The sequence below is a fragment of the Neomonachus schauinslandi genome, chromosome 8 (genome assembly GCF_002201575.2).
Source record: "Neomonachus schauinslandi chromosome 8, ASM220157v2, whole genome shotgun sequence".
NCBI classification, from domain to species: Eukaryota; Metazoa; Chordata; class Mammalia; order Carnivora; family Phocidae; genus Neomonachus; species Neomonachus schauinslandi.
In genome coordinates, this window is record NC_058410.1 from 33,056,133 (window position 1) to 33,071,901 (window position 15,769).

General features: G+C 41.0%; 1 protein-coding gene across 1 annotated transcript; it reads right to left on the bottom strand.

The window, feature by feature from the left end:
- SMLR1 (small leucine rich protein 1) lies at positions 1-14,431 on the bottom strand. Its single transcript, XM_021693300.1, is given in 7 exon segments — positions 1-86; positions 7,957-8,108; positions 8,110-8,244; positions 8,732-8,784; positions 13,217-13,271; positions 13,698-13,787; positions 14,397-14,431. Coding segments are annotated over 7 exon segments (606 nt in total).
- Positions 14,432-15,769: the final 1,338 nt, after the last annotated feature.

Below are 15,769 nucleotides of genomic sequence, written 5' to 3' on the forward strand. Positions count from 1 at the left end.
TCACGTTCTTTTCATCCGCTGGTACAGGTAAGAGCCAGCCTTGCGTTTGTGCTGGTCATGGGGGCTCTGCGACAGTTCTTCATTAACTGAAAGGAAAATTATCAGTTAGTACTTTGGAGGCAGCTGAGTGCCTGCCATTGGTCATGTACAACTCATGCGTGGCTGTTGGCCAGCATTTCTGCAAGTTACTCAAGGCCAGGTCCCCAGAGCAAGGCCGTTGCAGGGTCTCCCCTCACCTCCCAACCACTTCCAACAGAAATGAAATGCTTATTTTGAAAGAATGTACCCGATTGTAGTGGACAAATTACCACTGTAATAATTGTTACGTGCTAAGTGTAGCTAAGTATACTTAATATTTAGCAGATTAAGTGTTGATTAAATGTATTAAGACTCCCTCATTCAATAAGCATTGATAAAACAATGTCTGTAGGCCGGGGGTGGGGATGTGGAAATGAGTAAGATAAGAGTTTCTGTCTCTGACCCTCCCTGCCCCCAAAAATGTGTTGGGCATTTGGTCTTTAGATATGTCAAATTAGTCTTCTTCCTTTTACATTTTGACATCCTTTACAGAAAACTGACAGTTTCAACTTTTTACCACCTGCACATTCCCTAACCCCTTAAAATATGACCTCAGTTAAAGCTACTCTACTGAACTATTAAAGCTCATCAATGATATGCTAATTATGAGATCTAGTGGCATTTTTCGACCCCCAGCTTCCTTCCCTGGAACATATGACACAAGCCCCACCACGCTCCAGTTATTTTCCTCCCTTTGGCTTTTATTATATACCATCATTCTGTGTCCTCTTCTCTGCGCCTGTAGGTTCAACTGTTACCTTGCTGGCAATAACACATTTGATCTTTAGCCCTGAGATACCCCTTGAGATCCCAACAAGTATCCCTTGGGATCTGGGATCTTCCTGGTACATCAAAAAAATACATCTCTCTTCCTGACCACCACCAACACACACCACTGAATCTGTTTATTTTCAGAATTATAATTATTCATATCATCTAAAACCGAGATCAGAAGCTTATAATCTTATGGGAAGTAGTACATGTTTATAGACTTGAGCCTGGAAATCTTCCCTTTGGCTCCAATATCAAATCCAAGCAATTTACCCCTTGCCAGGCACTTTATATGCGATGTACCCCAGGACACATGCACTCTCCTTGACCTGAGTTCTAGGCCTCCACGACGGCTTGCCATCATAGTCAGGAGGTGTTACATATGCATTGGATAATGACAAGCCATAGGCTACATGAGCCTCAAGATTTAATAGCTAATATTTATTGAGTACTTGTTATGTGCCAGGCACTGTGTGAATCCCTTTGCATGTCTTATCACATTTAATTCTTGCTATGGCGTTATGCTGTAGTCATCCTTGTTAGTCTTACTTTATAGATGAGCAACTGAGGCAGGGACAAATCAAGAGGAAGCAATTTGCCTACAATCCCAGAAATGGATGGATTCAGGATTCCATCCCAGGCAGTCTGATTCCAGAGCCCACACTCCCACCACTCAGTTACACTGCCTGTCCATTAGATGATTGCTAGTTCAAAGGCGTTGCTTGAGATGGCCCCTGGCTTAGATAATAAACTCATTGAAATGTGAGTAATTTCTTCCCTTTTAGTCTTCATTAACGAAGACTAACTACACGACAAGTGCTTTGAATGAGGAACCAGAATACAAATTGTAGAACTGAAAATTGGTGACCTGAGTAATGGGATTGAAGGAAGAGAACTCTAGTAGGAGTGGAGAAGCAGAACAGAGAGACCAAGAGGAAGCTCATCAATCCACAAGGAGTTAGCTGTCCAGTACATGGTGTCTGGTGCAAGGTACAGAGAACAAGAGTGATAATTCACCTTTCTCCTGAAGGAGCTTGCACCCTATCGCTTTACTTCATCGGCCTATTAAGGAGCGTGCTGAGAGGTACTAGACAGGTGAGACTGGCAGGTGGCCTTGAAAACACCTGAGTTTGGTATTGTGGACATTCTGCAGGCCATGAAGTTCTCCTCTTGGGCCACAGGTGAAGAAATGCAGCCTCTTTGACTCAGGGTGACATCTTCATGCTAAGGAATCACCGTCAGAAATAATTACTCCTGTTACATGAAGAGATGAAAGCCTCTCAAAGCTTTCATAAAATCCTTGCCTTGTTTAAAATTCTCCCACAGTTGCCTTCCTTGTTTGTGGTAAGTTTGTTTGCCTGGGCCAAAAATATTCATCCATTCAACAGATGTTTATTGAATATGTCGTCTGTGTTCAATACTCCAGGAGTTGTGTGCTGGCTGAGAAGGCTAGCTCTGGAGCTGGCTGGCCAGGGTTCAGTTCCTGTCTCTACCATTTTCTAGGTGAGTGGTTTGGGCCATTTACTTAATTGTTACAAGGTGATTTTAATAATAGCTATTATTATAATGACAAAACACGGCTTCTTGGAATTTATAAGTTAGCAGGGATAATAACAACTAATAGTTTTTGGAATAGGCTTGTTAAGAACCTTGTATGTATCACTTCATTTAATCTCCATACCAACCTTATAGCTATTTCCTGCTATTATTCTATTTTACAGATGAAGAAACTGATCTTCAAGAGGTTGGGTGGCCATTGTGACATTGGGAATTCAAACCCTGTTTGGTTTGATTCCATAGTCTGAGCTCTTAACAATTTTACTCTAATAACCCTTAAATTATTCTGATTTTTTCCAAATACTTATCTTTTTCCCTTTTGATTGCTGACTACTAAAGCATATATATGAAGTTCAGTGAAAGATGTCTAGCCATCTGCTACTTGAGATGTTTGTTTTAGAGTGTTAAGTTGCTAAAGGCCAGAATGTGATCACTTACCAGACCTTATTTTGGATCTAACTCTATACAAAAACTTTCAGGCATTCAATAGACATTTTTTTTTTTTAAATAATGATTATTTGGGCAGTGTTGGTTATTCAGAGAGCAATTTGTCCCTGATCATGGTGATGGTATTTGGGGGGCAGAGAATAATACTGGAAGTAGAGGTTTAGGAATCTCAGGAGTTGGGGAGGTAAGATAATCAGAACTTGTACTCTAGAAGGTATGAAAGGTCCATGGGAGTGGTTGATGAAGGGTTTTGCTGATGGAAAGTTCAAGATTCAGACATCCACCTCAAGAGCTACTCCTCAAGGCAATTGACAGAGATTGAAGACTGCAGGATGCTAGAGAATTTTCTTTCTTCCTTTGTGAGAAAATTGATGTTGTCTACATACTAATTAAATTTACATGCATCATTACCTCCCAAGGCTTCAAGTGTAGAGATTAATGTTGAGTGATTGCAATACCTCTACATGTTTTCCATCACATCTTAAAATGCCTCTCTAGGCTGATGAACTAGGATGTATGGAGCTGGCAAGCTGATTTTCTGTTTCAGAATGTAGGACTCTGGGGTTCTGTGAACACACCAGTTAATCTGTCAATGTCCTTTTCTTTACAGAAACAAATTAGGAGTGATTACACTTGCCATAACCCCGGTTGGAAGATTAATGACATGACATTTGACCATCTGGTTACAGTTTTTAAGTGGGAACTGCTAAATAAAGATATAAACTGGTGATATTTTATTTCGGGTCAAGTGATCTCAATTGCCCTCAAACTATAGAAAAGATATTACTACTTACACTTAGGAAAACAGCTACAGAAAGAACTAACCTTTAAAAGTGTTCTTAAAGTTTTTTTTAAAGGAAAATTTGGAAAATAAAGGGAACAGATCTACATAAAAATGAAAATATGTTTAGGCTAAGGTTGTCTGCTAACACTGGAAAACGTAATCGGGAATTATTCCAAAAAAGGATGCACAGTTCTCATTGGGGAGAAGAGGGAAAGATAAGCAAAGCACAGTTGGAATAGAAAATTCTTGAGAGAGTAATACAGTACAAGGTGCCCCTCAGCTGCTATCCTGGCCAGGTACCTACAAGGAATAGTGCCCAGGGCCCTCATTGTCTTACCCCACCACACTTGGGACCCAGTCTCAACTGAATGAAAACCGACAACAGAGAAGCCTGCTTTGGTCCAGTCAGCAGGGCGGTCCTCCCTTGGTATCCTGCAGATGGTTCCTTGGCAAGCTGCTGGCAAGAGCGTGCTAACAGTCATTAGTATTCTTTCCAACAATAAGCCTCAGATGGGACCCCTACTGCATTAAGTGACTGATGCAGAGAGTTTTGCTGCCTCCTTCCACCTCCTCACTCACCCCTCCTGTGCTCCTTACCTATAGCCCAGAAGCTCCAGGCACACTTCAGTGAGAGCCAACAAAAGGGAACCATGGAGAAGAACCACAGAAAGTAGAGGCTTATTACATCATTGTGGGGGCCCCTTAGCTGTTTTGGAGGGTTCTGCTTCTGGTGGGAGTGCTCTGCTCTAATGTTGGGACAAGACGTAGGGAGAAGGGCAGGTCATTCTTCAGGCCATTGACCAGACCTGTAAATGAGGCCAGAGCCAGAAACAGAGAGATTTGCAATGTCTCTCCTCCAACTTCTAATAATTTTGCCAGATGCCTTTTGTGGTTTTCTATACCTGGGATTGTTCTCTCAGTTCTGAAAGCCCATAGTAAAAATCTGTTCCAGAATCTAGGACAATCCCTGGTATATGGTAGCTTCTCAAATATGTGTTGAATGAATGCATGAGAAATCTTCCTACCCAAAAGTATGGTGCACATTTGGAACAAGCCTCAAAGTTGATGAAAAGACTCTACCTGGGGGGCCTTGGCCTTTGTTGTATAGGGCTGACCTTCTCGCTTTCCTTTGGGTTATATGATGTGTTGCAAAACATGGAAGCTTTGATCTCTAGACACCTTACATTGTCTAGGGCAGGGATGTGTCAAAGAATGAAGGGGTCACCGTGCAATGATCCTAGTACTCACGTTAAGCATGTCCTTGGGGCCTGGTACTGTGTGTACACATTGCCTGCATTTTGTCCTGCATCAGCCCCCCATGATGCCGGGCCACACTTTCAAGGGCAGGATGCCTTCTCTAGGACCTTTTGAAGGAATGTGATTGATATGTCTATACCTTGTAATTATCTACATTATCTAAATAAGCAAAATACTGTAGACCTGTTTAATTTTAATTTTTGCAGATTACAGATGTTTTCCCCCAAAAGTCACCCAGGGATAAGTAAGGCTATAAAACCAAGATTCATCCTTTTTTGAAGAAGAGTCTGTCCCAAATACCAGGTGTCCTGCTGAATGATCTGACCTATAATAACTGATAAGTAGAGGCCAGTAAGAGATTTTGGAATCCATGAGGCTATCTTGGTCTGTTGTTTGCCTCATTTAAGGCTTGATACATTTTTGAGATACTAAACATTTATCTCCCCAAATAGGCAGCCAGATATGAAACTTGGGAGTGACATGAATGATTCAAATCTCTGTGACATCAGCGTCCTGTTACTGCTCCACAGGGTGCTCAGTGTCACTGGGGGCCTGGCATGCCTGTGAATGACAATGGCCATTGCAACAGCTTTAAAAGACTTCCAAAATAGAAATGTTTGCAATGGCTTGGCATTCAACCAATTTGGAAGGCTAAAATTCCATAGTTAGGATCCTGGGGATTTCTAATTTTCTCTTCCTTTTTCAGAGGCTCTTTTCCAGGACTCAGTCAGTGTTAATGAATGGCTAGGTGACAGAACATCCGGTAGACTGGTCTTGAGGTCTTGGAAGATAAACTAAGTTAATAAAGAAAAATATTTATCACATGAATGCTGTAGAGCAAGACAGAATACAGCTGGGTCATTCAACAAGACAGTTGTTCATAAAAATGAGGGAAAAAAATGAAAGGCTAAGGGGATATTTGAGTATGTTATGATTGGAAACTTATGATTCTATAAGGTGCTCCCTGTCCTCTAGAATCTGTGTTCTAAATCTCATCTTAGAAGTATCCCACATATATATATATATATATATATATATATATATATACACAATGGAATATTATGTATATATATATACATTATGTATAATATATAGATAGATAGATAGATATACACAATGGAATATTATGCAGCCATCAAAAGGAATGAGATCTTGCCATTTGCAACGACATGGATAGAACTGGAGAGTGTTATGCTGAGTGAAATAAGTCAATCAGAGAAAGACATGTATCATATGACCTCACGGATAGGAGGAATTCTTAATCTCAGGAAACAAACTGAGGGTTGCTGGAGTGGTGGGGGGTGGGAGGGATGGGATGGCCGGGTGATGGACATTGGGGAGGGTATGTGCTATGGTGAGTGCTGTGAATTGTGTAAGACTGTTGAATCTCAGATCTGTACCTCTGAAACAAATAATACAATATATGTTAAAAAAAGAAGAAGAAGAAGATAGCAGGAGGGGAAGAATGAAGGGGGGAAATCGGAGGGGGAGATGAACCATGAGAGACAACGGACTCTGAAAAACAAACTGAGGGTTCTAGAGGGGAGGGGGTGGGAGGATGGGTTAGCCTGGTGGTGGGTATTGAGGAGGGCACATTCTGCATGGAGCACTGGGTGTTATGCACAAACAATGAATCATGGAACACTTCATCTAAAACTAATGATGTAATGTATGGGGATTAACATAAGAATTAAAAAGTTTTTTTTAAAAAAAAGAAGTATCCCACTTAGAAGTGGCTCTGTCAGTTAAGCACCTGACTCTTGATTTTGGCTCAGGTCATGATCTCAGGGTTGTGAGATCAAGCCACGCATCAAGCTTTACATGGAGCGTGGAGCCTACTTAAGATTTTCTTTTTTAAGGATTTTATTTATTTATTTAATTGACAGAGAGAGAGACACACAGCGGGAGAGGGAACACAAGCAGGGGGAGTGGGAGAGGGAGAAGCAGGCTTCCCGCCGAGCAGGGAGCCCGATGCGGGGCTTGATCCCAGGACCCTGGGAGCATGACCTGAGCCGAAGGCAGTCGCTTAACCAACTGAGCCACCCAGGCGCCCCTACTTAAGATTTTCTCTCCCTCTCCCTTAACCGATCCCCCATAAAAAAAAAAAGAAATATCCCCCGTTGTACTTCTATTTGATTTTAGGTCATATATGATGGCAGTCTTCATTCAAGATTCTGAATATCTGTTTATAGAATGACATACATAAAGGCATTGCCTGGACTTGGCAAGTTTTTGTGGAAAAGGAATGATTTTCAAATTTGTTTTTATAGTGCTTTAATATGACACCATCCAACTTAGATATTACTGGTTTTTGTTGCTATTGCTAAAATAACTATTAACCTCTATAATATTAATCTAATATTTGCTGGGCACATTATTAACATTTAGTCTATGAAGTCACAGTTCAGTTTCATTAATTTAACTACAGCAGGATAAACAAGTCTCAATCCAGGACCCCACTGCCTATGTCCAAATCACTTTGAGCTCCTGAGTTGTTTTGTTTTGTTTTGTTTTTCCTTAAGACTATAAGACTCATGAAAAGCTTACACCAAGCCCTCAATTATCTATTAAGGCTTGACATTTGCCAAACAGTGTGATAGCATAGTGTTTGTTTGGCACATTTTCTTAATAGAAGTTCCGTGGGTGAGAAAGTAGTGTGTGTGCACACACGTCACACGCAATAGGTGTCTGTCAGGTAGAGAAGGCAGACCATGATACGTGTTTTAACATTTGTGGAATATATTGCCCTGTGAGAGAGAGATAAGTAATCATGGGTCAAAATGGCTGATTCGCAGTTCAATCTCTGGGGCGGGGTCTGCAGTTAAGGGGTCCTCACCGCAGGCCTGCAGAGCCTCACTCAGGATCCACACTGCTGAAAGGATCGCACTGCCTGTTCACCAATGAAGGTATCTGGAGAGAGCGCTTAGTGAGAAGTACCTACAGATCACAACCATGTATTGCCCCAGACACCCCTGAGAAACACTGACCGTGCATCGGCTAGTTGCAAAGGTGTGCCATGGGAAAGGACTTCGAGCCACTGCCTGGTGTGGTTTCACACTTACCCTCCATCAGTTTGATCCTGAAGTAGGCGATGAGAAGAAGCAGCAGCAAGGTCACAGGTAGGAAGACCCCAGTGAGCAGGAACCAGCCGGGGAGCTCCCTCATGAATGCCAACATCACAGGGCTCATTGCCAATCACCCAGACCCCAGGGGCCAGCGAGTTCACCCTCTGGGTGAGGGCAGCTTTGCTCAGAGTCTGCACTTGTTTTCTTCTGGGGCTCCGGCCTTTGCTCAGCACATCTCGATGGAAATCTTGTGGACTTTGCTCTATTTCAACAGCCCCGTGAATTCTGAGAGGATTGCTAGCAGGTTACTCTATAACTCAGCTACAAAGTGTAGAGGAATTTGAATGTGATTCCTCCAAACCATTCCAGAGAGGAGCATTTATCTGGCCAGGGTTGGGAATGACACCAGGAGGCCTAGATTTCTTTGTATTCAGTTTCTCTGGAATGAAAAGTACCTGACTCCAAGCAAAACTCATTGTTATAGATATTTTATTTATATATTCCCAGACATGGGAAGAATTTTTCCTGCATTTTCTAAATTTCAGAGTTGAAAATTACTTAGTAGCCATGTTCATGTACCTATGAACCTGTGTCTAGAAAGAGTGAATTTTCCTTCATATGTAGTTGATATAACTAATATCAAGGAAGGAGGAGCAATATTCTTTCCATATGTAAAAACTCTTCCTAGTATGTCCTCCTCTGAATACTTTTCTGAGAGGTGCACTGGTATATTTATTTATTCAACAAATATTTAATCCTACTAGAACCCAACCTCTTGGCTAGATGCTGGCTGTACAAAGAATAGTAAGTCATGGTCCCTGCTTTCTGAGAGTGGAAATAGACACAGAAAGAGGTAATTGCCACAAGTGTTATAGTGATGGAATGGATAGTAATATAGCCCCTTTTCCTTCTCCCCTTGATGCATCAGTTTTTCCTCACTGCTTTAGTAGTTTGTACTCTTAGTCATCTTTTGCTTATACATTTCTGTGGTCCACCATTAGCAGTAGAAGGTGGGCCCTGAATGCTAGTGTTGTGGTTTGTATAGTTAACTACAGAGTTTCTGTGAAAAGAAAGGGCAGTAAATCATTTTGACACTGATGTATTAACTAAGTTGAGTTGCCACAGACTGCTTTAGTGAAAAAAGTTCAAAGATACTGGTCTACTAAACTAAAAGCAATGGAAAGAATCATTTCCATAATCAAAGAATCTCCTGGAGAATTTGGGAAATTTGGAGGGGAAATTGACAGCCACCTTCTTGGGTTCACGTTCTAACCTCTTTTCATGTTCTAACCCTGTCCCTGTCCCCACTGGGGAGCTGCCTGGGTGAGTGACTGGCAGATTCTATCAAGCACATGCTGTTGTGAGTGCCTCTTGAATTCTTTTCACCAGGGATTTTGCATGGCCATGCAGAGTCTTAGTCCCCCTTGTAAAGCAGCACCCTAATTTATAAAATAAGAAGAATGGAGAGCATCTCTGGGATGCTTGGCTGGCATTCCTAAGCAGTGAACAGTAAACAGCTTCCTCTCGGAAGAGAGACATCTTAATTGCAGAAAGAGCCATTTAGAATAGCCAAGATTAAGTCAGCATCTGTCGTACCTTATTTGCTTCTCTTCTCCCCCTCCACACTCCCTTGAGTGGTGTTGTTGCTATTTCTCTTGGGTGCTTTCCAATGAGATGGCTCTCTGGTGCTCTTTCAGCTTGAACAGGATGCTAATTTGTAAAGGGTCAGTCTACAAAAAAACTCCATGAGCAGGTGACATTACCAGGGAGATGTTAGGCAGCTTTTAGGCAGACTGTTTGTCATATTCTTTCTTTCCATTTTATTCCATTCAGCATTCAGGCCTTCACTGAATGCCTAGCAAAGGTAAGTAAGAGTAACATGCAAATATATAAATGACAATAATGTAAGCTCCTAATTTGACCTATAAAGTGCAATGTAAGCACTGAGGAGAGACTGACTGATTCCAGTTAGGGAATTGGACCAAGGTCATTAAAAGGATAGCATTTGAGCTAAGCCTGGGGATGGGGAGCTGTGGAATGACCTCCTTAGACAAATACATGACAGTAGGTCAGGGCAAGGTTTATGGAGGACAGGGAAAAAAATAAGAGTACCCAAATGATATGGGGTTCAGACCAGAGATATGAAGGTAGAAAAATGGGGTAGCATCAAGGCATAGACTCTTGAAAGCCCTGCTAAGGACTGCACTGTTTGGACAAGGGGGACCAATGGAAGGTCTTTGATCATGGAAGTTCATGAGCTGACCTGGGTTCATTTAGGTAGCCTTTGACAGAATGGACTGAAGAGAAGATCAGAGTAGACTGTCTCAACATGGTATCAAGATATAATGAGTCTGAGATGGGGGCGGCAGAGGGAAGGGAAAGAGGAGGACAAGAGGCTGCAGGAATCATATGAACAGTCCTTGGTGAATAATTAGAGAGAGAGGTGAATGTCACCCATGATACTACTAATCACTGAGCACTTACTCTGTATTGGGCACCTCATAAATACTCTATGTGCATCTTATTTAATCTCCGGAGTAACCTTATAAGGAAGAGACTCATTAAACAAATGAAGAAATGAGGCACAGAGAGGTTAAATAACTCTCCCAAGATGCATATGTAATAAGTGACAGATCCGGGACCATACTCCTGAACCTGTGCTCTCATCGACTGCGCTGTGCCGGGTGTGGGTGGCTGGGGAGATGGTAGTGCTGGAAGGGGAGACCTGAACCAGGCTGTGCAGCAGGTTTGGATGGGGGAACATTTATAGTTTTGCACTCATTAAATTGGAGGTAATGGAAGGGAAAGCTTGTGGAAATCTGGAGGTCAGGAGAGAGGACAAGTCTTGCAGTGCAGATTGGGAGTTCTTAGAGTACAGATGGTGGCTGGGGCCGAGCAGGTGGAGAGGTTGCTCAGGAAGGAGTGTACATGAGAATAAAAGAGAGACCAGCTGCGGACCCTAAAGAACGTTCTCGCTTAAGACATGGGAGGAAGGATGAGAACCAGGGAAGAAAACCAAATGGCTCTATGGGGTAGGAGAGGAGCCCACAGGATGCAAAGTTAGGAAATGGTTGCAAAGGCAAGTTCCAAAAAGGAGAGGGTGAGAAGTAGTATCAGTGACTGGTTCTGAGCTAATTCTGACCCACGTGGAGAATTCTAAGAGGTGCAATCTGTGAAGTGGACTTAAAGGTTTACTCTCTTCTTAAAAAGGCTCTTTTGGGATATAATTGACATAATAAACTATACAACTTGGTAAGTTTTGACCTATGTGTATATGCCTGTGAGCTCATTGTCACAATCAAATGAAGAACCTATCCATCACCCCAAAAGTTTTCTCTGTTCCTTTCCCATCTCAGTCTCCTACCCGTCCTGCTCCCCCAATCTGCAGTCAACCCCTGATCTATTATCTGTTACTATGTGTTTGCATTTTTTAGAATTTTATACACATGGAATCATACAGTATGTCTCTTTTTTATCTAGCTTCGTTCACTTGGCATAATTATTTTGAAATTCATCCATGTTGTTGTGTTTCAATACACAGCTTTATATTGCCAAACAGCTTTTCATTGTGTGGATATCCATTTTTTACCCATTAACCTGTTAGAGCTGCTATGAACATTCCTGCATAATTCTTTTTATGGACATGTGCTATGTGCTCTCATTTCTCTTGGGGAGATACCTAGGGATCAAATGGCTGGATCATATGGTAAGTGTATGTTTAACTTTTTAAGAAATTGTCAACCCGTTTTCCAAACTAGTTATACCATTTTATATCTCTGCCAGCAGTGTTATAAGAATTCTAGTTTCCTCACATGCTCACCAATACTTGGTATGGTCAGGTTTTTGGCTATTCCAGTGATAGGTAGTGGAATCTCACTGTGGTTTTAGTATGCATTTCCCTAATGATGTTGAACATCTTTTCAGGTACCTGTTTGCCATTTTATGTATCTTAGTTCATAAAGTATCTGTTCAACACTTTTGCATGTTTCAAAAAAATTAGATTATTTCTTCCTGAGTTTTGAGAATTCTTCATATACTCTGGATACAAGTCAATTATCATATATATGATTTGCAAGGATTTTTCCCCCCACTCTAGCTTTGTCTTTTCATTCACTTACCAATGTCTTTGAAAACACAGAAGTTTTAAATTTTAATTAAGTTCAGTTAACTAATTTATTTTTCTATGGATTGTGCTTTTCATGGCATGTCTAAGAAGATAAAGATAAGAAATCTTTGATTAGCTCAAGGTCACAAAGACTTTCTCTTATGTTTTCCTCTAACTGTTTTGTAGTTTTAGCTTTTATATTTAGGATTATGATCTATCGTGAGTTAATTTTTATATATGATGAGAGATATGGGCTAGAGTACTTTCTTTTTTCATACAGATCTTCAATTGTTCCAGCACTATTTGTTGACAAAGCAGTTCTTGCTCCTGAATTGCCTTTGAACCTTTGTCAAAAATCAGAAGTCCAATTATTTCTGCATTCCATATTCTGCTCCATTGATCCAGTTGTTAATCTTTACTCCAGTGTCATTCTGTTTTGATGACTGTAGCCTTAAAATAGGTCTTGAAATCAGGTACTCTTAGCTCTCCAACTTTGTTCTTTTTCAAAGTTGTTTTGGCTAGTACAGGTCATTTTCATTTCCATATAAATTTTAGGATTACCATGCCAATTTTTATAAAAAGTCCTGTTGGGATTTTCGTTGAGATAGCATTGCATCTGTAAATGAGCAGAGAATCAATATGAGGAGATAATTGATATTTTAACAATAGTGTGTCTTCTGACCCATGAACACCACATGTGTTTCCCTTTTCTTTGGATCTTCTTTAGCTTTTTACAGCAATGTTTTGTAGTTTTCAGTGTGCTAGTCTTGAACATTTTTTGTCAGATTTATGCCTAAGTGTTTCATATGTTTTACGCTGTTGCAAAAGGTATTGCTTTTTAGATTTTGATTTGTGATTACTGCTAGTATTAAAGGTTTTCTTAAATTATGAAAAATGCCACAGGACTGGGAACTTCTAGAAGATAAAGTATTAGAATTGATTAAAACATCCTTCCGAGCTTGGGAACTTTTATTTATAAAGGCTCTTATCCCAATCCAAACTGGTTGCTTGGAGTTATATTTAGTAGGCATAGCAGCTGTAGAAGGATGGGGACAGTGGATACACTGGTAATCTATCTGATTTACTGGAATTCAGGGTGGGATTCCATAGGCAATGTGCAATTTCCTACCACAACTACAGCAAATTCTTTACCTGGCTCTTTACCATGTAGTATGAAAAATCATTAATATTATTGGAAAATATACATCTGTGAAAACTGAGGGACATAACACATTGGGGATTATACTCTCCTATTGATTTCCTTAATAGCGAATCCTCCCATTGTTGATTTTACATGATTATTTAAGAAACAAGTGGTTGCAGATTTTGATATTTGGGAATAAAATGCCTAGGGACTACTTGTACATCACCTATTATACTCTTAGTGAGAGCTGGACAAGTCTTCCTTAGATAATTGTGACCTATTGCAGGTAATACCAATCCCACCAAGCCTCTGATTTAGATTCTGCATTAGTCTGCCTGAACCATAAAGAATGACTCATTCTAATGACATGGGCAAAAGCCTACCTCAGGTAATTGTGACCTATTATAGATAATATCAAACCCACCAGGGCCCTGATTTGGAGTCTGCATCAGTCTGCCTGAGCCATAAAGAATGACTCATTCCACTGACATGTCATAGGCCAATGAAAGTTCTGAAGTCCAGCAGTGGAAGGTGCTAAAGTTCCACTGACTGATACCTGGGCTATCAGACTGTGTACAGCTACAAAACCAATACAAAAAATTCAGTACAAACAAAACTAGTGAATTTCAAATAAAGTGTTTTGATTTCATTATATGCATGACATTTTGCTGAAATGAAGCCTGACCCACAGGGTAAATGTAGTCCTGACAGCCCTTTTGAGTAGGAAAGCCTATCTGCTTTGGCCCTTTATTAACCGCCCCTCCTAGCTTGGCTCATAACTAAGTACTATGACCGGGCACGAGTACTACGGTCAACACAAAAATGAGTGCTCTGAAATCATGTGGCAGCGATGGGTTATAAGGTGCTCACTCAATAAAAAAGGTGATCACGGAAGAGATAATACAGAATCTCCATTCTTTGTGAACTTTGTGAGAGCGTCCACCAGCTTTTATTTATTTAGATTTGCAGGCAAAAAATATTTATTAAGGGCTTAACATGTGCCCTGGAGGCACTGATCTGGGGACTATGAACATATCTCTGGATAAGATCAATTCCCTGTCCTTACAGAACTTACGTCCTGGTGGAGTAAACAGAAGTAAGCGATAGTAGGGACCCGTTTTGGAATGCGTGTACTGTTCTAGGCAGTGGTCTCATCATTGCCTGTGCTGTGTTTCATTATGGTCTTACATGAATGCCTTTGAAGTAAGGGCCGTTTTCCTCATCGCTATTCTACAGACAGAAAAGCTCCCGGAGTTTTCATGACTCATCAAGGATTACACCACTAGAAAGTGGCAGAACTAGGATTTGAACCCAGAGCCCAAACACTTATCCACTGTACTCTTCTGCTTCTCAACCTTCTAGAGACAAGAGTCTGGAGGCTAGAAATCCAAGATAAAGATGTTGGCAGAGTTGGTTTCTGTGGAGACCCTTCTCCTTGGCTTGTAGGGGGCCGCCTTCTTGCTGTGTCCTCACTTGGCCTCCTCCCTGTGCACAGGCACTCCTGCTGTCTCCCTCTTCTTAGAAGTGTACCAGTTGTATTGGATAGGAATCCCACCCTTATGACCTATTATACCTTAATGGCTTCCTTAAAGGCCCTAGTCACATTGGGGGTTAGGGCTTCAACATATGAATTTTGGGAGGGGACGCAATTCAGAGGTTTCTCTGAAAAGTTGACTTTTGAGCAGAGGCTTGAATGAAGTGAAAGAAGGAGTCATGTGCACATTTGGAGGAACAGAGCTCTAGGCAGAGGGACTAGGAAGTACTTAATTTCTGAAATGGAAATGTTTCTGGCATGATCAAAGATATGTAATGAGACCTCTGGTGGCTGGAGCACATTGAGAAAGAGGACAAGTAATAGAAATTACACTTTTGAGAAATACTGATCTAGAAACTTGACAACACTGATAATAGGCCAAGAAAATGTGCCCATCTCTGTGTCTAATCTCTGAAGCTCGAATTCTACCACAATTCATTGAACATTGCTTGAAAATGGTTAAATATAGAGAATACTGGGGTAAGCAGGTTTCTTTACTGCAAGATTTTGTAGAGCCTTTAATTTGGTAGGGTGCATTGTGAATCCCCAAAAGGAGTACTGCATGAGCCTTTTCCAAACTTACTGGACCATCAAGTCTTTTTTGCCAGGAGGCTCCTGGGAGATTAAGGTCTACATACAGACTGTGCTTTTGGGTATGGGCCACTAGGTAAGAAGATTTGTCCTGGTGCTCTGAACATAAAGCTTGTCCCTAAGTATCAACATATAGGTTTGAGTTTCTTAGGTAGGGAACAATGGATAAGGAATAAATTATGAAAAATTATGATGGTGGGGGTTTTGTTTTTATTTTCATTTGCTTTTGTTTTTGTAAATTGTACTAGCACACACTGGCCCCCACAATTCAAGAAGCATCAACATTGTCTCATTCATGAAATTTTTCCATTTGTCAGCTCATTCCACTTTGCAAGGTTATTTTGTTCATTGGAAAATGATCTTTAGAACATGCCCACCTGAACACAGATTCTTTGTAATCCCATCCCATCTAGGGTGGCCTTAGACATCAGGTATT